The sequence below is a fragment of the Sander lucioperca genome, chromosome 19 (genome assembly GCF_008315115.2).
Source record: "Sander lucioperca isolate FBNREF2018 chromosome 19, SLUC_FBN_1.2, whole genome shotgun sequence".
In the NCBI taxonomy this organism is placed as follows: domain Eukaryota; kingdom Metazoa; phylum Chordata; class Actinopteri; order Perciformes; family Percidae; genus Sander; species Sander lucioperca.
The window spans coordinates 12,329,988-12,355,826 of NC_050191.1; the positions used below are offsets into that span (position 1 = coordinate 12,329,988).

At 39.9% G+C, this 25,839-nt stretch overlaps 1 protein-coding gene across 16 annotated transcripts; it reads right to left on the reverse strand.

Moving 5' to 3' along the window:
- Positions 1 to 25,805, reverse strand: pum2 (pumilio RNA-binding family member 2). Of its 16 annotated transcripts, none has more exons than XM_031322463.2 (24): positions 25,264 to 25,805; positions 23,158 to 23,518; positions 18,814 to 18,882; positions 17,677 to 17,782; positions 17,272 to 17,471; positions 16,978 to 17,150; positions 16,429 to 16,720; positions 16,247 to 16,340; positions 16,013 to 16,120; positions 15,706 to 15,851; positions 14,794 to 14,838; positions 11,689 to 11,809; positions 11,257 to 11,397; positions 10,794 to 11,099; positions 10,476 to 10,703; positions 8,779 to 9,046; positions 8,509 to 8,638; positions 8,254 to 8,388; positions 7,967 to 8,104; positions 7,581 to 7,706; positions 7,247 to 7,318; positions 3,960 to 4,081; positions 2,948 to 3,140; positions 1 to 2,494 (listed from the first exon to the last, which is right to left on the reverse strand). In XM_031322463.2, the coding sequence occupies exons 2-24, from the start codon at positions 23,503 to 23,505 to the stop codon at positions 2,363 to 2,365; spliced, it is 3,693 nt and encodes a 1,230-aa protein (XP_031178323.1). In that variant the 5' UTR covers positions 23,506 to 23,518; positions 25,264 to 25,805; the 3' UTR covers positions 1 to 2,362. The 16 variants fall into 16 exon arrangements, with proteins under 16 accessions (XP_031178323.1, XP_031178324.1, XP_031178320.1 ...); XM_031322464.2 differs by having other exon boundaries at positions 8,260 to 8,388; positions 14,794 to 14,841; XM_031322460.2 differs by having other exon boundaries at positions 14,794 to 14,841.
- Between the last annotated feature and the right edge of the window lie 34 nt (positions 25,806 to 25,839).

The following is a 25,839-nucleotide window of genomic DNA, read 5'->3' on the forward strand; positions in this document are numbered from 1 at the left end:
TCAAATGTTAGAAGAACAGTTTAATCATAGTCACAATTCTGCTTCCAAAAATGAGTTGTTTTCTTCATCTAACATCTGGAAATGTACATAAGGCCACCTGAAAATGTACATGACTTTGACAGTGTGACAAAACTCATATGTTCATATTTATATAATTGACAATATTTTACATTGCTTTTGCTTACAAGGTAGAAGCTGTTCCAAAATACAGCACTCTTCTGTACAAAAATAATTCTTGTCATATCCTGTGAAGTTTCCATGGTAGCAGAGAGGACTAAATGCAGCCTCAGTTTTAGTAGAGTGTTTTGTTTTCTTCTTTTTAAACTGTCAAACTTCAGAAAGACTAACAGTGGATGTTACAGCTCTGGTACAAATAGAGGCTGGCCTTTCCCATAACAGATTAAAAACAAAAACCATGCCAGATTGTGAAGCCATAACGTTTTTTTTCCTTTAAAATAACACTTGATCAAATAAAACTGTATACATTATATTCAAGGGGAAAGGAGTGATGAATATACACACATCAAAATGCACATTTTTGCCTTTTTCTCCCCAAAAAGTGTAAAAGACATCCCATTTACAGCATAAACGTTTACAAATGTACAACTGTACAGACGAAATAAAAGCATCACTACAAATTTAGAGCAAGGCCTGTCAAACACCACGACTAGACATTTTTTCTTTTCAATTAAACTAATAATCTTACACTTATTAACTGCACATATACTACATGTATTCTACAATTATTCATATGAAGCAAAGAAGCCATCACTACGAGCATTACATGTGAATTGTTTAGCTTTCGATGGCCCCACCAGCCTCCACCGATGCACTTGCATACCCAACCAAATGAAAAGTTTTAAAAAACAAAAACCGAACCATTAAAAAAAAAGGTTCTTTAAGTATCCCTTTCTTCAGCTTATCCCACTACTTCTAGTTCATTTCACCTCGGATGTACAATGCTAGGATAAGCTCCACTTCACAATATATATACTTTTTTGGACTACACTGACCAGGCGGTGGGGGTTCCATCATTGCTGCAAGCCCCCTACCCAAAAGCAACAATTTACTCATACATAAAGATGCTATACATGGCTAAACTACTTCTACGCAAGAGATGATTATTCAGTACATAAAGATAGCCTTTCTAGGGCAGTGTTCATCTCAAAGTACAAGACAGATAAGATGTTACACAAAACATGATAAAGAAAAAAATCATTCCAAGGATTAAAACCTGTCACAGCATGCCAACACATACCCCACTCCCACCCCACTATCCCCACAAAAAGCCCCCCCACTACGGTCATTTCATGTTAAGATTATACCAGGTTACACACCCACTGTATAACCAAACCTCATGCTCTACTTCTATAAGTTAATGGTAGCTTTTTATTTTGCATAAACCCCGAGTGATCACCTGGATGAGGGACAGACGGCTCAAATGGGGCTCAGTGAATGCAGCAGCTCAGGTTGGTCAGTCTGTAAAATTAAGTACCGAAACTGTTCAGATAATTACACCAGGCAGACTACAAGCTCCCCCCCCTCCCAAATTAGCCTGGAAAATGAGGCAAGAATAAGCCACCACTGGAAATCACCACCTTGGACTAAAGCACCAATCCCCAAAGCCAAGCTCACAAACGGGTCTCAAAGACCTCCAGGTGACTGTGGCACAGGACACATAGTACTCACCTGTGGACGGAGGGGTTTAAAATCCATCCATACTATGTAGTGCTATATTATAAACTAATCCATCAGCTGCTTTGGCATGGGAAAACACGTTTACTGTGCATGGGATAATATACAAATATAATATTCAATTGCCTAGACTTAGAACAGCTGACACAATAAGTCTGGTTACAAAACAAGTGGAATTGTTTTTTTTTTTTTTTTAAAAGGATCACTCAGTTTAGCCTTATAAAATCACTTGCTGGTGTTAATTGTAGGAATTGGAAATTTCAGCAAATGTGTATATGGTTTTTTTTCTACAGAGAATTTACAAGGTAAAAAACTAAATGTACAAGAGAATATGAAAACCAGTGAAATACATCAATTACATCATTAACAATGGGCTTGTGCTTTACCCAGGAAAGAAAATCGGCCTGCTGACTGTGGGGGCCACTCTGGGGACCTGCACCAGGGGTGGCAGAGTGGCAGGGATCAGTTGTCACAGCGTTCTTAGGTGAAGTTGACTTGTCTTTTTTTTTTTTCTTTTACTTTTTTTTTTGGTAATTCCCCAAAAATGGGATAACAGAGGATGTCAAAAGCTAACCCCTATGGCTAAGGAGCATCTCTCGTAGGAACAGGGGGGGGTTTGGGGCTCGTACTCCTCCAGTTCTTCAGGGGACCCGGGATGTTGGCATGACTACATGAGGCCATTCGGGGGGCCACCGATGGGACCCAGTTCAGATCCGCTCTTCATGTAGTACTTCTCCAGCTTGGCCAGAATGTGCTTCCCGTAGGTGTACTTACGTAAAGTGGCAATGTGAGGCCGGATCTGAGAAGGGAGAGATGGCAAATTTCAGCAGATTCAAAGTAGAACTGAAATGATTAGTGGATTAATCAATTAGTTGATCAAAAACTTTTTAGTAACTATTTTTAACTCATTTCTGAAGTAAAAATGCCAAAGATTAACTGGTTCCAGCTTCTAAAATTAATCCTTAGTGAAAGTAAATTCAATATTTTTAGGTTTGGGACTATATTCTATACTCTGTTTTTGGAGGCAAGTTACAAAAGAATAATAAGTATTGTTTCCACATCTGGCTCAGACACTCAAATTGGTTCAAAAAGTCCAGTTTTCTGATGTTAGAGGTTGAAGATGTATTCGATCATTGGTAAACTGTATTTATGGAAAAACAAGTGCACATTTGTTCAGACTTTTTGCACTTAATCTAATCTATCTATCTATCTATCTATCTATCTATCTCACAGATTTAGGAGTTTTACCAACCTTGTGCATGATGATTTTGCGCTGAGCAGGTTCTGCCATGTCAATCATTCTTTGGACAACATAGTTGGCGTACTGGTCCTTCATCATGGTGTACAGAGCGCTGTGGGGCCCGTCTTTCTGGCAGCACACTTCATCTATCAGCAGTGCTCTCTCTGCGCGCGAAGAGTGGATCACACACTTCTCCACAACATTACTGAGGGGAAAAAAAGAGACAAGCTTCAATTGCAAATGCATTACACAGCAGAAAGAGTCACAGCACTGGCCAGTCATGGTGGATGCTTTTTATTTTTAATTTGGAAGGCTGAATGTTTGAATCAGTTTTTTTTTGTCCACATTGTATTTGTGACACAATAAAATGTAAGGCCTGTCGGATTTGATGTATTTTGAATTGATGTTCCAAATTGCAACAGTGGGAGGTGTATTAAAAAAGTGTCAACATTAAAAGTTTTTCACAGACCTAACTTTTCTGATGTGTGTTTTGTTTTTTTTTACAAACTCAAGCTTTATCGACAGCATGTTTTCCCCTCTAGGATGGTTCAGGGAAACAGGCAGTACTTTTTCTTAAGTGTGCCCTTGCAGGCAGGGCTTTGGATTAACATAAGCATGACTGTAGGCAGCCTGACTGACCACCCCATAATACAAACCAAACTCATCCATAAGGCTATGTGATCCATGGTCATTGGATGTTATGGTTTCATGCAAAAATGCAAATTTTGTTCTCAGTTTTAAAGCAGAATATTTTAGCAGACCATTGATGTAGTTGTTGAGGAGCTGTGATTGAAGAAAAAAATAAAACCAGAATGTATAAAATAATTAAAATTACATTAATTTTTAAATTATTGGTGAAAACAAAATGATTTTGATAATGATTTGGTTATTGCACTGTGCTCAATTAAATACACCTATGTACTAGTTTATGAAATATTTGTGGTCTGACAGTGAAAAGTTAAATACATAGGTAGACCTCAGGAAAGTCTTCATATCTGTCACTACATTAAAACATACAACTTACCTTGCAAATTTGTGTTGGCTGAGGACAAGAACCTTTCCACGAACCTCTGCAACTATCTTGCTCTTATCTTCTGGTCTGCCGTGCTCCAAAACATGCTGAATGACGTAGTTACCATATTGATCCTGCAGGGGGCAGTGGAGTTGTGAGCTCAAGAATAAATGTAAATTTCAATTGATTATCACAAATAGGATCCGTGCGACACCCTTTAATCTGATGCTCATGCACTTCTTTTCACCATTGGTCTTAATCGGTGCGAGATAATCATGCATCTCTACAATGATAGGTAGGCGAATGAGTGACACCCCCTTTTGAAGTCTTACAAATACCCTTACGTCATCACTGCGGAAGGTCAGACAAAACAGATGCTGCCGGTTTGGAGTGTTGCTAAATAGACAACACAACCAATAGCATTGTTGCCCCTTCAGAAATGGGTGATAGACAGTTATGGGTGTAATTTTAGTGTGACAAGATAGAGACAAGAACTCACCTGACCAAGCAACAAATAACACAACTCTGAATTGATCTTGTTAAAGTAGTAATTTGTTGGGTAGGTAATGTGACCTCCACCTTTAATTTGGTAGTATTTGCCTTAAAATCCATTTCCTGTCAATCTGTTTTAACAAGAACCTGCATTATTTTGCTCCTGGACTTGACTTTAAGCCAAGTACTCAAGGTGAAGTGATTTAAGCACTACTTATGAACACTTTAGTTGTCCAAAAAGGTTCAACCTCTCTGGAAGCTTCTATCAAACAATTACAGTGAAATCAAGAAGATGAAAACAGGAAATCAGATTGATCAGGAGATGCTTTTGGCAAAGGAGAGAGATTATTAGACAGCAGGCAAGCATGTGCCTCGTGAATCCTCTGTGGCATAAAGCAAGAAGGGGGAAAAGGCGAGAAGAAGGCGGCTCAGTGGGTTAGGAGAAGGCCTGTAGTTGGAAGTTGGAGAACTATCTAAATGTTAAATTAGATTCTTTACAAGGGTTGCAAAATTCCGGGAATATTTAAGGTGTAAATTTACCATGGGAATTAACGGGAATAAAACATAAGACTTATTTGTTCAGGCTGTCTTTACCATGTCATAAGTGGACATAATCCATTAATTTGCCAAATAAATCCATGATTTATTCAAATACATACAATGTGAAAATTGTGACATGTGGTGAGTTAGCTAGCTAGCTAGCAAGTTAACTGATGGGGAAAGGTACTTTGAAAATTCCAGCCCACAATTTGGGCGGTGTGCAAATTTAGGGTTTAAAGTGAACAACTTATTCATAAATATTTTACAATATAATTCCCATGCTAAGTTACTGTCAACTTTTACAGAGGAGCAATAGAAAGCATCCTGACTGGTAACATTACAAACTGGCCCGGGACAGGATGGCTCTGCAGCAGGTATTCAAAACTGCCCAGAACTTCATTGGTACCCATCTACTGAGCATCACTGATATCGGTTGAGGTGCCTCCGCAGAGCCCAAAACGACATTAAAAGATAATACTAGGGCTGCAAGATTATAATTTTCATTTTCGATTAATCTGTTTATTTTCTCAATTAATTGATTAGTTGTTTGGTCTATAAAATGTCAATGGAGAAAAATGTTGCTCAGTGTTTGCCAAAGCCCAAGATGACATCCTCAAATGTCTTGTTTTGTCCAAAACTCAAGAGTTTTCAGTTTACTGTCAGAGGAGTGAAGAAACCAGAAAATATTTACATTTAAAGCGTAACTCTCGCCAAAATGCAACCTAGGGTCTTTTTGTGAATGTACCCGAGTCAAACTTTCGTTTAAAAGCATATTTAGGACGGAAGCGCCACTTTTAAGATTTACCGTATTTTCGGTCAAATGGCCTTTTGAATGGGAGTGCTAGGGGTACTTTTATGCTAGCCTCAAAATAGCTATTTTTAAAACACTAAGAAGGCTCGACACAACATGAAACTTTGCTCCAAGTATCACCAGGGGTTCTACACCTTAACGAAAGCATTGACAACATTGTGTACACAGAGTTTACTAGAAAGAAAGGTTTTGAGCAACTCACCGTAGCTCTTGTTGTTTCCGGCCGCTACCACCTCGGCAGTCAAAACGAGTCGATACCCGAATGTGAATGAACGGACTCCACATGAGGCTCCTTTTTCAACTACGAGGTCAATATTGTTTTTCAATAACGACAAAACAAGAAATAATCCGTGCATTTATATGGAACTAAGCTTTAGGAGCTTTCCATCTTTACTCTCCTCCCTGTTATGTTGCATTCGGAAATCAAATGGTTTTTGACTGATAAAATGGCTGCGGCCGAAAACAACAAGACCTACGGTGAGTTTTTCAAAACCTTTTTTAGTAAACTATGTACACAAACAATGTTGTCAATGCTTTCGTTAAGGTGTAGAACCCCTGGTGATACTTGGAGCAAAGTTTCATGTTGTGTCGAGCCTTCTTAGTGTTTTAAAAATAGCTATTTTGAGGCTAGCATAAAAGTGCCCCTAGCACTCCCATTCAAAAGGCCATTTGCCCAAAAAACGAAAATACGGTAAATATTAAAGTTGGAGCTTCCGTCCTAAATATGCTTTTAAAACGAAAGTTTGACTCAGGTACATTCACAAAAAGACCCTAGGTTGCATTTTGTCAAGAGTTATGCTTTAAGAATCTGGAATCAGAGATTTTTTACTTTTTTCATAAAAAATTACTCCAACCAATTAATCGATTATCAAAATAGTTGGAGATTAATTTAATAGTTGACAACTAATTGATTAATCTTTGCAGCTCTAGATAATACCCACCCCAGCAACAGCCTGATCACCCTGCTGTCGTCTGACAAGTGATACAGAAGTATCTGCTGTCGTTTTTGTTTTTAAATATATCTCACTCCAGTAATATAATCAAAACTTACATGAAAGCATGCAGTCCTTTGGCGCAGAGAGTGCAGTAGTGTGGGCTGCACATGTGATGGAACAATGCACTGTGCATGCAGAGGGTTGTAATTTTACTGAATTCCTATTAAATGGGATGCTGCCAAATCTGTACATGTGATGGAAGAGTGTGCTACTGAATGCACTGCATGGTTACAATTCATTGGGCATACTTTTAACACAAACATGCCATGTCCAATTTTTTTTATAATGACATTGTTCAAAAATTCCCCAAATTCCCGAGCTTAAGTTCCCTTGGAAATTTTCCGACCCTTTGCAACCCTATTCTTTACACAAGAAAAGATAATAAGATAATAAAAAAAATAAAAAATAGGAAAGAGGAAAGGAGCACAGGGACATCCGCGAGAGAGGCAAATTGCTCTGACCTTGAACAGTGCATCGCGGGACACTGTATAATATGTTTTGGGTGTCATCTCCAATGATACGCCTTGATATTTCTAGATGGAATAAGTGAGGGGGTAGGGTGGATGTTTAAATAAATCACATACGTCAGATGTAATGACAGCTAACAGAACAAATACATTCATCCTTACACTTAGCAGACCACAACTACACAGGAACAATGACAAGCTGAAAATATGAAATGCTAAAAACATGAAGGAGACATGCAAATACGACAAGATTTAACACATCTAACAAAAAACATCTGCAATCAATGTGGGCTTGAAAATGAGACCGGTTGGAGACAGATGTGCTTACCTGGCCCAGCTGTTCAGAGTGCTGATGCAGCTCCTCCAGGATGGGCAGAGTCTGCTCCTGGGTGCAGTGCTCCAAAATCCTTTGGATAACTCTGCAGCCATAGGGGTGTGTGGAGAGCACAAACACCTGTGAAGAAAGACAGAAATAAAAGCTGATCAATATAAAGGTGATTTCACAAAAAATATAGCATGGCTGCGGCTGGATGAAAAGGTAATACTAAGCCAGTGTTTATCTTTGGTGATTATTTTACCTACGAAGATATGGAATAATGCAAGCAATTGTTTTTTTTGCCATACAATTACTTATCACTCAATGTTTTGATTACCTGAATGAAACATGTGATAAATTACTGGCAGCTGAGCCATTGCTTATGATACTAAACCCACCTGTCCTTGGAAGGCATCAATAATGAACTGTAGGGCCTGAGGTTGGACACACTCGATACACTTCTGCACCACGTGATTGCCATTCTGGTCCTTGACACACTTCAACACATGGCCGTCCAGTTCACGGACAATGTCACTCTAAATAAGACATTAGGAAACGGGCGTGATTGTAACAGATGTCACTGTGTTGAAATTGAAGATTGTAATATGTTGGGATTGATTTAAAAAATCCTCAATAAAACAAGGATATCGAAAACATTGTTAAAAAGAAGTATAATCTCACTTACAATTACCTGCTGGTCTGAGGAAATGGACTCCAGAGCTTTCTGAATAACCCTGCAACCATACATCTGCAAAGCCAGGGGAAGGACGTGTCCACGGATACGTGTTGCCAATGCCAGCTTCTGGTCTATACTTCCAAACTGCACAACCCAAAAGACAAACTCACATGATTGCACACATGCTACAGAAAATAAAATCTGTTCTAGGTCTCTTGTGTAGTTACTGAAATGACACCTAAAAAAACTTTAAACAGTCCCGACCTCAAAGAACTTTTGGATGACATAGTTCCCAAATACATCAGTCATCAGTTGGTATGCTGCTTGCAGAATCTCTCCAAACACCATCTGTCTCTCAGCTGGAGTGGCCCTCTCTAGCTTCTGCTGGATAAATCTAGGCAGAAAAGATTGAAACAGAAAAAGTAGAGATGAAAAGAAATTTGTCAGACTTTGGCACACTAACGCAATGCACTCCCTAAGGTTTACAGTTTAAATGTCAGAATGGAGCAGCCTTTTTGAGCATATTTTAGCCACCTGGATCCATGCTGGTCTTGAGAGAACTCCACCATGTGTCCCGGCAAGTCCCGGAGTTGGAGGTTTGGGAAGCGGTTGTTCCTGAAGTCTTCTAGTAGGCGGCTGCGTCCGGACGGCATGACATCAGAGCGACTGTAGCGGGGCCGAGACGGAGGGAACAGCTGGCTGCTGGAATTGAAAAGACTGGAAGTCCCTCCGGCGCTCCGGTACTTGGCCTCAGCTCCAGGCGCTGCAGAAATGTAACGCCCGCTGCCATTGGTGAGGCCACCTAGGAATACAGAATGACCGGATAGTGTTGTATTACTGGCGGCAGTTGAGCATGATTGTTATGAATGTAACACTGCATGCCTTGGGAAGCAAGAAAAAAGCTGAAAAATATTCTATTTTTTAAATAATTCTATAAAATGAATAATATTCTGGCCACAGCAGCGGCCAGTAGCTCCCATGAACTCCGCTATTTTAATTGGTTATCTTTTTGCCTTGGTTACTACAGAACGTATGACCTAAGAGAGATACGCTCATCAACTTCAGAGAAAGGAAGCGCATGGATTAGATAAAGTGCAGTGGGCCTTGAGACAATCATCTTCCGACCACCCAGCTCGACCAGCCGGTTCAAGCTCCACCAAGGGCAATGTGACCCGGCTGATGTCCGGAAAGTGGAATGGATGAAATAGGACTCAGGATGGCACAGCAAGGGGAGATCAGAGACTGTTGTGCCCACATCTTGCAAAAACCTGGCTTCATTGCACCATCCCGGATCAGCGTGTTCCACGCTGACAGTGCGCAGAATTGGGGTGGGACGAAAAGAGGCAGACTCTGCGTTTGCATCGGTAATGCTTGGTGCTCAAACACAGTCAAAGTTGAGGGGCAATGTTTCTTTTATGTTGAATCTTTCATGTTAAGATGCAGGTCATGTCTTCACAGAGAATGTCCCAGTGTTTTTGTTGCTGCTGTTTACATTCCTCCTGATGCCAATTCAAAAAATGCACTACTATTTGTTTTATTTTTCTTGTGCAGCATGAAAGGACTACAAGTGCATTTCGTTGTGCAACCCTGTGTTGTACAATGACAATTAATGTGCCTTGAAATCAAATCATGTAAAACGTAGCAAAGGCTCTTTGTCTCTGGGAAAGCATAGTGAGTGACCTTTAATTGAATTAATGAATTTATACTGAATAAGCTTGTGAAAAAAGCACTACTGGGTGTAAAATATCTTCTTTAATCAACTATGTCAAGTAAAATGTTCACTATTCCTATGCCATATACAATATTAAATGAAGTTAACCGTTCACACCGTACAGTAACATGAGCGGTTTAAATTAGCTAGATACATGGTTTAACGTAATTTGCTCTTACCAGTGTATCACAGTGTGTACTTTGTCCATAGCAATCCCCATCAAACGGTCCCAAAACATCCCAGTTAGATAGTGAATGTCGTACACAGTCCTTTTAAATCTTTACAATCTTTCCCCGAAAGCAGGCCTGTCGTTTTGCACGACCCATATTTTCTTTAAAACTTGCCATTTTCCGCGTGTAGCTTGCTAGCTCGAAGTTTGTCGTTATTGTTTCCCGAAGCGAAAAGAGTTTGAGAACGACAACACACAGAGCGGTAGGTGAGCAACATAGATGTCAGGCAATTATCCTGGAAATATACTTCCGTTAATACAGACTACTATTCCCATAAATATAAGGCTTACCTAGGTGAAGGCTGGAAGAGGATCCATGAGAGGAGGGCAGAGAAGGTGGAGGAGTGAGTGGAGAGTGACCTGGTGTGAGGCCAATGGGGCTGGGTGAAGAGGAGTAACCAAGGCTGTTGTAAAAGGGTTGGCCAATGGGAGTTAAACTGCTGCCGCCGCGTTTGTATAGATCAGAACTTGCCAGCAGGGAGTCCCTGCGAGATACACTGCTACTGGTAGAGCTGGATACTGCAAGAAAAAAAAAAACAGTGTGGGAAAACAGACTCCTAAAAGTAAAGTTTCTTTAATCCCCATGTAGCTTGTGGCTAAGTCACTGACCAGAAGAGCCGAAGCCTCCAAGAGCAGAGCCCAGGCCTACGCCGAGGGAGCCGCCAGTACTGCTGAAGCCCAGGGAGGAGCTTTGTGGTGGCGGCGCAGCAGAGGTGTGTGAGAACAGGGAGCTGCTCTGAGAAGTGTTAGGGACTGATCCAGAGCCGTAAAATGAGCTAGAAGGCAGGCCGCTGCTCTGTGGGGGAGCCTGCTGCTGCTGCTGCTGCGGTTGAGGTTGAGGCATGGAGCGGTACAGCCCGTTGCCTGGAGGACCAGACATATTGTTACCGGAGCCAGATGCTGACACCGCAGCTGCTGGTGGCGGGAGAGAGTAGAGTGTGAGGGGTAAAAGCAGAGCTGAGGTCAGAATTACCTATTTTTAGAATTAGAATTTAGAATTTAACCTAATTAAATAAGAACAGGGAGGAGTAGATATACATACTGAAATTATGACAGGTGGACTAGTACTTACCAGCTTGTGCTGCTGCAGGGTTGATGAGTAGAGGGGTCTGGACTAGACGAACTGGCCCACCAAGACCAGCACGGGCACCAGGGCCCATCACCAGGGCCCCAGTCTGGTCATAATAGGCTGCAGGGGCCAACACTTGATAACCTGGAAAGATAAGGAACATAAAAAAAGGTGCTTAGCAATTATGGATTACTACAAATTAAACAATTTATAAAGTCACTCAATAAGTAAGGTGTTTAGTGTTAGAACAATGACTTAAACGTACATATTACTATAAATATATATATATATATATATATATATATATATATATATATATATATATATATCTATATATATATATATATATATATATATATATATATCTATATATATAAATAAAATCTTAAAAAGAGCAGTTCAAATGACATCAAGTAGTGAAGATAAATGTGTTACCAGACATTCCTGCGTATGCCAATGCAGGGTTTGCAGCAGCTGCTGCAGCTAGCGATTCCTGCTGGCTCTGTTGGCCTTGCCCAGGTGTAAGAGGTCGCTGGTTGTTTCCTGTGCGCATCACCTGGAGGAGATGGTAAGGATACTGTCACACCCACAGGCTACCAAAATACTGTTTGAAAGTTCTCAAACATATTCTGCATTTAAAGCGCCTGAAAACTTGGTTTCAAACTTATGTATTTCTATATTAGATTAAATATTTAAGACTAAATGAGTAACAGTTAAAGTTCAGCTAATCTTCATCAGGACCATGTGGGTTTGGTTTGTTCAGATTTGATTACAGTTGCCTAGCAACATAAACAACTCCACAACTGTCATCACATTGATTCAAATGTTGCTAAATTTTGATTGGTGCACAGAGTATGTGATATCACCTTTTTCCAACTGAGCTCCACCCACTTCAAACACATGACAGAAATCCCCCTTTTGAAAAAAACTAGGGCTGTCGAAATTAACGCGATAACGAGTGTGACTGTGGGGGTTCTAATTCCCAATAATAACCGGCTCACTCTACTTTATCCCGCTTATTATTTTAATACAGCTTATTACACGGCTACTCATACAAAGGTTACCTGCTGATGTCAGGACTCAGGACAGTTAACCTTACTGCTGATGAGCACGGCTCTCCAGTGGAAGGCAGGTCGCCCCGGTGAGTGAGCTAACCATGATGGAGCTAACTAATGCTGTTCCCATTAGCTCTGTTAGCGATCCCAGTTTCCTCTACCCTCTCCCTCTTTTGATCTGCTGATCAGCAGGATGAGCACAAACATTAATATAAAAAAAAAAAGATTTTATTGATTAAAAAAATGGTCCGCCTGAGTCTATGATCAGAACGTCACCCATGGCAACGGTCTGTTATGCTTAGCAATGGTCTACAGAAATAGCAGATTGCAGAACGCCGTGATTGAACAGTCCGAATCAAGTATTGTCATAAATTGTGTTATTACCAAGTAATGTTACGTTCAGGTTAATATGCCCATGTATTGTTGCTTGATGGGCTGGAGTTTGCCATATTATGCTTTCAGCATATTTTGAACATTCAGTACCTTTGAGGTTATTCTGGAGAATATTCTAAACAGTATTTGTCATTGTTTTGGATTGTTGCAATAATAATAAACATTTGCATAAAGCAAGCATATTTGTCCTCTGCCATGTTAAGAGCTATTTTACAAACATGAAAGAAAAATCCTTTTAAAATTACATTTAGAACAGATTAAAAAAAAAAGTGTGATTAATTGCGAGTTAACTATGGAAAATCACGTGATTAATAGGCCTGTAACATTTTTTTTTTTTTTTTTAAACATAATCAGTTATTTCGTATAACAGCAATTAAAGCATTAGAGCATTTTTTTTAATGAGATTGGTCACACTATTGTTTGGATCCATCAAACGCGTTTGCTATACCCGCGAAGCATCACCTAACAGTAACGTTAGCTAGCCTATGATACTATGGATTCTTACCAGAGGACGCCCCACCCGCAGTTGCAAATCCAGTCGGCTTTTGAATGTTAAAAATCAACCGAAGCACCTTTACATGTGTTTAAGTAATGTAGTTAGGCCGTCTGTGGTGTTTAATCTACTATGGGGCTTTGTTTAATTTGTAACGTTACTGTAAATGACGCCGCTGTGGCAGAAATGGCCGTTATTAATTAACACTATGCTAACGTAGTTCCACAGGGATTTGTGCTTTTATTTTTCTAATCTGTACAGAACAACTTGTTCGCTAACTTTTGCTAAGGTCTTAAGGGGTATGACTATTGATGGTAATTGTAGATTTTGTTTAGAGGTGCCAAATTGTAATTATATAAGTGATTATTATTAGTCATATATAACAAAAGATGTATCCTGGGGTTCATTTAAAGTTTTGTTTGAAATAGTAATAAATTAATAAAAAAAAAATATTATTTCACTAAAAGAAACAATTCTATTGTTAATCGCAATTATTTCTGGGACAATTAATTGTCCAGCAAAATTTGGAATTGTTATAGGCCTAGTGATTAATCGTGATTCAATATTTTAATTGATTGACAGCCCTAGAAAGAAACACCACAAAACAGTTCTAAATTCAACAGAAAGTTAGTGTGTTTGTGTGGGACCCAATTGCTCAGAGCAAAAAGCTGAATGAGGAAAAAAGGTTTTCGGGGCCTTTAAAGCTTCCAATCAAAATCACATTTTGCATGTGAGAACCTGCTCTTCACATACATTATAGAAAGTTTATTGGAAATGCATATTGAATAATTATATAATGAAGACATCAAATCAAATGAGCATTTAAAGATCAACAAAATCTGAGTGTAACAGCCAGACTAAATATATAAACCAGAAACAACTTCTTTATTTAGCTTCAAATAATTTGGCCCTAAATTACCATATAAACTTCTCTCTTTCTTGACTAGCCTGGTCAAGCTAGTTTTCTGGCTAAGCTTTGCCTTAGGCTTAAAACAGTGTTACAATCAATCTGACAGACTGTAACTGTGTTTTCCCCATAGTACTTTACCGCTGCATTGTTAATACTAGTACTAATACTAAAAATTTGATGCATTTTACTTGCACTGCAAATTGACATGGACTGCACTTGTCTATTTAAAACCTGAGCTATCTGTTTTTAGGATATGCACAGCATTTGGATAAACATATTTTAAATGCACTGTAGTTAAAATAGCTGTTACAACACCATTTGTGCTGTTATAGCACCATTTGTTCTCTATAAATATCATTTAAAAATTAAAGAAGCAGACGCCCAGAAAGGTAGGTATAAGTTAACAGTGGTTTTGTCTTTACTCTCCATATCAGGGTTTTTCCGGGCTCAAAATGAGGTGATTACTAAAATAAAATCTCATTACTTTTTAACTGCCTGTAATAATCAGAAGATGTCTGCACTGTTTTATCTGCCCTCCTTATTCTCCTCCTTGCCTTATAAAGTAAATCGCTGATTCTACGAGCCATATCTGCAAAACTAAAAAAACATTACACTGATGGGATGTACCGTTAATTTTGGAAACCTTTAAGAAATTGGACGTGCTTGGATGCAAAATAAACAATATTCACCTGATTGAACAGCCACAAAATATCAGGGCGCTGCCTGACACATTCCTGCTGTAGGGAAACAAGACTAGGTTGAAACCTGTATATGGGTGGACCGTGTTTGATCAATGTGCTAGAGTGTCGCCAAAAGTTACACAGATAGTCAGTGTCTATATCCCCTAGATATTAAATGTTCAACTGCAATTTTCTGTAGTGGTCCCAGTAACATTTGTAATATTAAAGTGTACTGAAGTAGCACATCACACAACATGGTTAAGCTATGTTTGAGAGTGAGAACATGACATATCTTGCAAAACAATTTGATTCTGCTGGCAAAATCGTTTGAGCAACTTTTTTTTTTTTATATATAAAAACACAAATACCATCATATACTGTATACCCTGCAAAAATGTCAAGAAGGTGTGTATATATATATATATATATATATATATATATATATATATATATATATATATATATATATATATATATATATATATATATATATATATATATATATATATATATATATATATATATATATATATCCCAAGCCTACTGTGCTGATGATACAGTGCCACCACATCCGTTCATGTTTTCCATGAGGACACCTTTCGGAGTTATGTCGAGAACAGGTTTTTCCTGCATAGAGAATTAGGAGGCGGGCGCCTCAGTCAAATCTGTCCCGCCTCCTAATTCTCTATGCAGGAAAAACCCTGTCCATACTATAGACTTTATTATGTGCAGCATGTATTTTAAAGACATGACATAACCAGACTTGCATTAGTCTGCCCACATTAGCTTTGAGTTGTGTTTATAAAATAGATTAATCCTGGTGCAATTTGTCATTCAACATACGTTTTTTTAAAATGACCTCAGCTTTTCGGAGCCACCTTAATGAAACACCTCTCTGATCAATAGCACAACACTTCCTACCTGTTGTTGGCCTGGCCCTGGCCCCTGATTGGATGCTTGCTGATTAGCTGAGTGATTTGCAGTTGATGCAGCCTGTTGTTGAAAAAGGTTGGCCGGGTAAACACCCCAAGGAACACCATAGTACTGTGGTGGAACCACTGTAGGGCCTGAAGAAAACATTTTGATGTTACATACACATGTTGTACAACTGAGCAAGACAGTACTCTTTATCTGAACTTGGCACAACAGCATTTTGTATCAAAAATACATCAAATTAGAGCTTTAGCTGACAGTTAACAAAAGGGATGAAAATGTGCTGTGTGATCACCTGCAAGCGTGGCTGCTGCTGCCAGCCCAGCGGCAGTGTAGGGATCGGTTCCAGGGGGGCCAGCATTAATGATGTAAGGGTTTGGCACAAAGGCAGGAGCAAGGCCAGCTGGGTAATATGAGGAACAGTAATGTAATTCATATTTCCATATCAACTCTCATTCAAATGACTATGCCACTGTAAAAAACAGATCTCTAGAGACAAAAAGTAGTTCAACTATATTACACTACACACCGAGATGCTGCTGCTGGGCTGCAGCCAGGGCATATTGTTGTTGCTGAGCTGCAGTGAGCTGTTGAACAGTCAGGGTATTAGATCTCTGGAACAACTGGAAAAAAGAAACAAAACAAACAGATCACAATCTGCTGAGCCAACATAGTTAGATCTCTTGAAAGATGTTTTGTTTTACAACAAACCTGCTGCTGTGAGTTGTAGTCAAACAATCCTAGTGGTGTCCCTGAGGAGTCTACCTGAATCTGGTTCCCAGCATAGTCAAACTGAAGGGACTCCACACCGGCTTGCTGCTCCATACCTCCCATGTTCTGAGCCTCCTGGTTATGGAAGTCCTCAGGTGCCTTGTTTTGGGCGTGGTTGTGTTGTTGAAGGACATGTGGGTGGTGCTGTCCCATCATCTCCAACCCTGTCTGACTGGGACCCATTCTCTCCACAGCCTCAGTGGGAGAAGCTTGGCGGCTTCCAGGGGTTGGACTGAGATAGTAAAGAAGAGCATATGCCACTATTAGTACAAAACATTGCCTCAGACAGGAGTCCTAGCAACATTAATGAGACTATAAGCCTTTACATTTATATCACACATTCATTTGGACAATTTCATTATGTTTATGCTTCACTGCAATGCTCAAATGTATCAAAACATCAACATATCAATTTAAAACCACAATAGTCATAAAGCATCAAACAATAGGTAGCCATTCACCTCATGTTACAGTAAAAGGAAAACATACTTGAAATCTTTGCAGTCTCTGTCCATGCCGTTCAGTAGACCTCTTCCGTTGGCTTTAGCAGGATCATTCTCATCTCCCACCTTCTTCTCTGGGCTCTTGTCCTCTTCAAAGGGGGACACTTTCTCTTGGACATCAATCGTGTCTCTACCATCTTGGTCAACATCTCCTCCACCCTGTATTTATAAACATATTAAAAAAAAGATTAGGTAAGACTATGTGCCACTCTTGAGAATAAGTGTTAAATAAGAGATGCCCCTCCTTTTGAGTTAGAAGTGAGACAGAAGGTCAACTCACATAGCCACCATTCCTGTAGCGACCATCCATCTTGTCACCAGGAGAAGAGCTCAGGACGTACTCCACCATGCTCACCCCCAGGCCTCCACCTTCTGAGCGAGGTGAAAGCACAGAATTGGCATCACCATTGCCATGGAAAGTCTGGCCTGGTCGCCGCTGCACCATGATTGGCTGAGACACTGAATGATCTGAATGAAAAGCTGTGATCAAATATCTAAATAGTTATATACATAAATTATAGCTGTTTAAAGACCCAGTCAGATTAAGGAAACACTAAAAAAAAAAAAATCATAGTTAATGGGTGATGCACGATGCCATTGGAATATCAGATCTTATGATTTCATTATCTTGAAGAAAGAAAAGCTACATGAGAATACAGCTCACAAAGATATAGGAGCCACTCACGAGATGATCCCCATGCATTGTCCCTCCACTCCTCTCCAAGAAGCATCCCTTTCCTTCCATCCTTGGCCAGCTCATCAGAATCCCAGAGCTTTTTTGCTGGCAGAAGCTACAAATAAATTGTACATATTTTCTAAGCATTAAAGTCATGGCATGTCAAGTGCAATGTAATATTTGACATCAACAACCATAGCTTATTTAAAATTTGATGTATAGAGAAATGCATGACATATGTGAGCAACAATGTATTGTGGTATTTTAGGGCACAGGAGCAATGGAAAAGAGCGAGTAGTATAGAGAGAATGACAGGCTGCAGCTGGGAATCAAAAGATGATGGGAAATACTGTTAACATTTTTTTTTAAATTGACCTCCACAGTGTCAAAATGCAAAAAGTTTGTTCTTGTTTCCCAACTTGGTTGCAAGTTATAGAAGCTTGGCTGGGAGCTTCATGGAGACAGCTAGCTGCCTTTTCGGCTGTCAGAGTGAGCTTCAACTTGTTATATTAACTTCTAATAGCTGTATTTTCATTAATGTGAAAACCTGCAATAAACAGTTTGCTAATAAACCGTTCAGCCTTTGCAACAGAGCCACTTTACTACACGTTTTTTCTCTGTCGATTTGCGTGTGTCGTAAATACTGGTTCTTTATATAGTCTTGGTCAGCTAAACATTTTTTCACTCCAAGTCATTCACCACCAAAAATCTTTCAGTATGAACACTTATCACTATAGACTTATGGTGGCTGTAAGATTTTAGTTTGCTCCTTCGTGGAGAACACGTCATTGCATTTTATGCTCAATGATTGCAACTACTGCAATGCAGAGTTATAGTGCATTTTTAAATTGATTCACCCATACACTATAATCCACTGACACTAAGCATACACTACTTTCATGTCAATACTAACATACAACCCTGTCAAGCGTGCAAGCATGAGTTGATTTCCTTCTGTTATAGCGGCTGTTTGCCGCTCTTGCATTGGTCACAAAAGCTGCTTTGTCCTAGCTTTATTTAATCATGTAAAATGGAGCAAAATACAGATGTCTTACAGCTATCTTTCATGTCTAGAGTAAGTTTTTCATACAGATTTTCATTTTGATGTATTGCTGTACTTTATTGATGAAAGACAAAACCCCTTACCTCTCCCATGCCCCTCGACTCCAAAGCAAGAGCTTGGAAGTCATAGTTCATTTCATCCACAGCACGGACCTGAGACATAGGACGAAAAACTGGACTGTAAACAAAAAAAGCTAAAGCTAAATACAAAATATGGCCTTACAATTTTCAAGAGGCCCCTCAGCCAACAAAAGCTTGTTCAATACAGAGGCACTCAACATGAAGTATCTGAATAATCATCACAATACAACCACATACAAACAAAAAACACAATGTGTAAATCGAAATGTGTAAGCCTAATAAGATATCAATAAGTGATCCTAATCACCAAAGTACAACTCTGTCAAGACAGATTTTCATACAGTGGTTGAGTCATTGTTAGTTTTCTGCATTGAGGTTGATGGTGCTGGAACTAATTTGGATGTAAAGGTTACAAGCAGATGAAGATTAGAATCATAGCCCTATAACATTACATTAAAGGACAAATCAACAGTGGTGCTGCATCCAATTACTTTTTTACTTTCCCCCCTTCTGATTGTGTGTGCGTGCATGTGAAAAGTGGGGGTGTCAAATACAAAACTTCACTCTGGCGTGCCTGTGGGCCTTTGTCATCTCAAATGAAGATATTTGGCATGAAACACTACAGGTTACACCATTAACATATTTAAAAGAATACTGCAATAATGCAACATTAACCTGGATAGTATCTGCTGTAAAGAACACAAAGAGAAAAAAGGTGGCCCAACAATAACATCTTTCTTTTCATCAGGCTGAGTGATAACCCATGCCCAATCCACTGTCTGCATGCACGGGGGCCGGTTGAACAAAGGTCTCAGACATGCATAGGAAATGGGGACCTAATATGCTAACTGAAGAGGGACCATTGCACAGTTAATGGATTGAGACAGATTCATAGGCCAATAATTAGAAGCTTGGTGTGTTGCTACAGGTACCTGTACAAAGATAAAATTCAATCCAGGAAGTCCAGTTTGTGTAACAAATTCATACATTTGAAGACTTTTCACATACCAAAACAATGCACGGCAGTTTAATACTGTAAGACAGGATATTACAAGTCCGGCCGGTTATCACAGTGACAGCCACTCTCCTGCTCTGCCAACACAGTGGCCAAAGCACTGAGGCCTGTACTACGAAGCAAGATTTGGCGTTAACGAACGAGGTGACTTCAGGTTCAACCCAGAGTTTTGTGTATCACGACGGTGGATCACTTGTAACCGGGTTAAATCGCCGTGGTAACTTATGCTGAACAGCTAACCTGCTCGGGAGCAGGTTATGTTGGAGATTAGAGATCAAGAAGAAAGATATATTTTCAGCGGAGGGAATTACGTATAGGCAATCTGTCGGCTTCTTGAGCCGTGTGTTGCCAACGCCACACATCGGTTTGAATTATGTTTTTATATTTTTTTAATTTTCTCTCACGATCGCTTACCACTGCCAGGGTTGTAACTGATAATATAATAGGCTAAAGCAACGACAGTTTATGGAAAGCACAAGTGTAATTATGGTCAGATATTGTTCCTGACTGATATTGATAAGCATGATTTACGCATAACAAAGTCGGCTTTTTTGCCAGCTTTCCTTCCTGCGTTTTGCCTGTAAAACCGTGTCTGTGTTCTTCATATTTACGTAGTATTATAGTTTGCTCTTCTTATGTAAAATATGCAGCTCTGGTAGAGGTTTGCGATTGGTCATGCTGTGCAAACACCGCCTCTTTTATGTGAACACGCGTGTCGCTGGATTGGGAAACCCTGGGTTGATTGAACTAGTTGTTAACCACCGTCGTGACACGTTATGCAGGACAGCGGTTGTTAGGTTAGGTGAAGCCGGGTAACTGAAATAAATCCAAAGCATGTTGATCTTGATTCGTAGTACAGGCCTCTGGTCTCACAGGATTTGCTAACTGTGAATGTGGAGGCTGCTTTAAAAAAACAACAAAAAAAAACGCAGTGCTATTGCCGTCTTGCACACCTAGGTGTATATGTGTTTGCACTGTTAAGCGTGTTTTACAGTAACCGCAGCCCAGCTGGCACGCGCATATGTGACGTCATGAAATCGTCCTAACTATTATACCCGCGCTGGTGGTCACGACACTAGTTGCAGTCTTCTCCTGAACAGAGGTGGCGCTAATGAGGAAAGGCTACCGACTTTGCTCTTTCTACGGACTAGAAGAAGAAGATAAACAACGGCATTTCGGCATGACACAACAACGGCACGTTCATGCTTCCCGTTTCCCCTTTGTCGTGCACCTCGGCTCGTGCGCTATAAATCTGGGCGCGCCAGCAAGATCTACGGAATTTTGACGTCTCAATGGCGCGCGCCAGGTTGGGAACGGCCACTATTATTCACCTCTTACAGACTGGTGAACTGTTCAGGGTGTACCCCAGCTCTCAATCAGTGTGTGCTGGAATAACCAAATTCGGAGACTGGATGGACCCAGAACTCTAATAAGGGTCGCCATTAGGGCTGGGCGATATATCGATATTAAATTGATATCGTGATGTGAGACTAGATATCGTCTTAGATTTTGGATATCGTAATATCGTGATATGACATAAGTGTTGTCTTTTCCTGGTTTTAAAGGTTGCATTACAGTAAAGTGATGTACTTTTCTGAACTTACCAGACTGTTCTAGCTGTTCTATTATTTGCCTTTTCCCCACTTAGACATTATGGCCACATTACTGATGATTATTTATCTAAAATCTAAGTGTGAAGATATTTTGTTAAAGCACCAATTGTCAACCCTAGAATATCACCGCAATATCGATAGAGGTATTTGGTCAAGAATATCGTAATATCTGATTCTCTCCATATCGCCCAGCCCTAGTCGCTATTATAAAGGATTTTTTAATTCTCTTAACTTTGATGGAGGAGTGAGGAGGTGAAAGGCAACAAGAGCATCCTAAACAGTAAGTCTAAAAGGTGTGGGGACACAGAGCTGACAGCCAAACGTCGGTAAAAAAGGCAGTTGGACTAATCAGTCTCCCCAAATTGGTCCAAAAAAATGCCTTGGAACACACCAAAGCGACGAGACGTAATACGTCTCCATAACAGCAGGTGACGCTAATCTGTATGGTCGCCCAAAAATGAAAACCGGCAGCTGATTGGACAAACGCGTCACATGGGTCTGACTTCTCCGGAAATTCAAAGACACACTGCCATGGCAGCTTGTTCAGAATACGATCTCATATCGAACTAAAATAGTTCACCGAAACATGTTTCTGAAAACATTTTAAAGCGAGAAATAGGCCATGCAGTTGCTGAATCTGTCTCCATTTCAGATCAACAAAGGTCAGTTTAAAAGATTTGTCAGATTTTGAGAGACTCCAGTCTAGATTCCGCTTCCCGTTTCGGGGTTAGCAATCTACCAATCAGATGGATCATTTGAGTCCGACTGCTGGCAGTGCCCGCCCTGTCAATTATACATGTTAAATCAGCCAAAATGAAGGACAACGGCCCCTCGGACGGACGACGGCACGGAACACACCGAACACACTCAAGTCACTGACCTTGCCAGACTGTCCAACGGCCGATTATCGGCTCTGTGTCTCCACACCTTTACTGAACGGACAAACTCCTTCACTGGAAATGTATTATTGACTAGATGCTGCAGTTTATCTGATACAAATTCAAATGAATTACTGGTATCAACGAATAAAGCACCAACTCAACTGTAGCAAATATTTTCTGGATTTTGTATTCCAATTTATCTATTGAAAATTATATAAATAAATCTAGATTAATTTATAGAATCTAATTATTTTAGCAGTTAGAGTAGCAGCCTTTTCTTGGCTGTGTTCTTCAGAAACAAACACTATAATTGCCTGTTGGTATAATTTTTGTACACTTTTCATAAACTGATTTTTTTTTTTTTTTTTTTTTTTTTAATGCCTTAATGCTTGCCAACCTACATTTTCATCTCAAATTAGTAATTGGTTTTTAAATTACGAAATCTTAGCATTTCTTTCCTATGAAATTAATGTAATTATATTTATGGAGTGCTGCATCTCACAGCATTAGGCTCTACCAACAAAAGCCACTGACATTTTTGCATGCTCTAACTTCAATAAAACATGCCTAGAAGAAATGGTAGTTGATGAATGGCTGGCATCTGGTGTAAATCATCACCGATTAACTAAGCATGTGAAACATGTGACCTAGTGCCACTGGAATCTAACAGGGTCTTATTGTTTGGGCTACACATCACATTAGGCATTCAACCTCTGACACAGCAATTATTGATACAATATCCAGTGAGACTTGCAGCCTTGGCTGATCCAAAATACTGCTGTCTGTACCTCTAACTTGCACAAAATTAAATACAGTACAATAACGGAACACCCTTTACCTGATCAACATGATTGGCATCACCAGTTGGCCAGCGATGCTTGCTGGGTGTGCAACTTCCAAGCTGCTCTCCGGGCTGCCTCTGAAAGAAGTATCCAACTGTGGCATCATCCTGAGATCGTCCACTCAGTGGAGGCTGCGGGGTACCTGGGGTGGGGTTAGCAATCCTGTCCATGCCCTGTAAATGTGGGACTCCAGCTTGTCCAGCTCCCACAACTGTGGCTAGGGGCCCTCCAACATGAACTCTGACACCTCCAGTCTCAGGAGCGCCATTTGCATGCAGCATCCCACCTCTCGTCTCCTGCCAGGCCACGTCATTCATACCTAGGATGCTGCATGGAACGCTCATTCCACGGGAAAGCCTACACAAAACAAAATATACAATCATACGAGTATTATGTTGACATGAATATGCAGTCTTGTTATATCGCCTTTTTGTGCTGTTCTGCATAATAGCATATATGACTTGTAGTCTACCAAAGTTACTGCCCGACACAAATAAGTCAGATATATAGTTTAAGTTACATTTTATATCAGTATAAAGCCAATGTAGCACCCATTTTAACGTGACAGGTTACTTTATTCTGGTAGGCTTTTAAGCAATTAAAGCTTTAAGTTACAACATGTGACCTTTACTAATGTGAGCTTTGAGACAAACCAACTTTTTAAGTAGACTTTAGGAAAAGGAAGCACCTAAATAATAATAATAATAATAATAATAATAATAATAATAAATAAATTATAATTTCAAAAATTCTACATGAATAACAGGTACAACTTAATTGTCTTCGCCGGGACATGGCTTAATCCTGCTGCTCTATGGTTGAAGATTGAAACGTTAGTTTGGGTCAACAGATGTACATTTTCAGGATAAAGCCTGATATCCGGCGCGCAGGCTTTGTCCCTCACCTTACGCTCTTGTGTTGCCGTTCTCAAAATCTCTTCACTAAAACATTTTTTTTCTTAAATCACCATTGTGTCACCTCCTTCAGTGATAATGACTTAACAGCTCTTTATTTAAATGAGCATCTTCGCGATTACAGCTTTAATGTTGCCCTAAATATTCAAATGTAGTTACATGCTTGCTCAAAAACGGGACATTAACATCAAATAGTAAGTCTAATTTGGCGGTTTGCTAATTTACGAATAGGCAATACGTAAGTACAAAACAGGTGAATGACATTATGCTGATGCCTTGCAAGACCAAGAATGCTAGGTAACATCGTTAGCCTAGTGTTAGCGGGTGATAATGGCTAACGCTACCATTAATGCAACGTTACTAATGATTAAAAAAAAAAAAAAAACACTCGAGGCAAACCTATTACGTTAACACTGCTGATTTTTGTTTTCCACGGTAAGAGCTGTCGACAGATTTATTTATTTAAACTAGTTAACGTTACAACGGCATATCCAACATTATTGGTCGTTGTAGCAAACAGACGTGCAAGCCTTTCAGCAAGCTGGCTAACCATAGCTAAAGTAGCTAACCTGGCCAACAAGACCGCGGCTAACAAGAAAGCTAACTTTGAGGCTAAATGATTTAGCTACGTTTTAAATTGTTAATAGCCAACCGTGTGTCCCCTTCTTGCTTTTTACGTCCAGTCCTTAAGTGGCATTAGCGGATATTGAACAGTTTTATTGTTAGCTATGTTACTTCGCTAGAGTGAGCATTAGCAACCTCCTTCGCTAACAAGCTAACCGCAGCGGGCCTGCTCTGTTTATTATTGGTAACGTTAGCTAGACATCAAAGTTAAATCCGTGAATTTACCTTTGTTTTACAGTAAGCCCGTGTGCTCCCGTGTTGGACGGAAAACCAGTTATTGTCTTGGCTCGAAATACCACATTGGTTGAATGCAACAAGCCAAATAAACCAAAATAGCTAATCTAAGAGCTAGCGGAAGCTAATTGCCAAGTTGGTGTTGTGCGAGCTAAAACATCAAGCAAACACTCAGTGGCTAAACAACATGGCCCCCCTTCAAGTTCCAAACAGAGGGGCCTTAACCGCTAAACAAAAGGGGAAATACTCACACCACGGCAGTCGCGTTTAAATCATTCGCTTTACAAAGCCTTTGCTTTCGATGTGAACAAATAAAGAGGAGATACTTACGCGTGTCGTTTTGATAGAGGGTCTATGCTTGTTGCACGCCGTCAACCCAATTCTATATTGTTTTGTTTCCTTGGAGAGAGCGGTGATTTAGCAAGGCTTGATAGTCAAGGCTAAGAGTTTGCCTACGCTAGTGCCCCCTCCCTGTAAATAGCGTAAACTACGTAGACATGCGTATAAAGCCAATGATGATTTGCCTTCCCAGCGTAGGCTACCGTTTGTACACAAAGGTAACATAGACAACGTTAGCTTATTTAATGTGCATAGCAAGCTGTCATCCAACATTTTATAAATGAGCACTTTACATTCCCCTAAGCGTTTCCATATTGCTGCTGGATATTTCTTAAGACATTTTTGGATAGCGTTAAAAATGGTTGACCCAGTAACAAAAGTAGCTCTGTATGTTTAAAAACAATCCGGATATGGGAAATGTTGTAATGACGAGAATAATAATACAAGTCGCGTCAATGGAGAATTACAAAAAATCCTGCGTAATACATCATCATGCAGTTAGATTTGGTTGATATTGGCTGATCCTGAGTCGGATGGTCCTCGTGGTGCTTGACCCTCCTCTACATA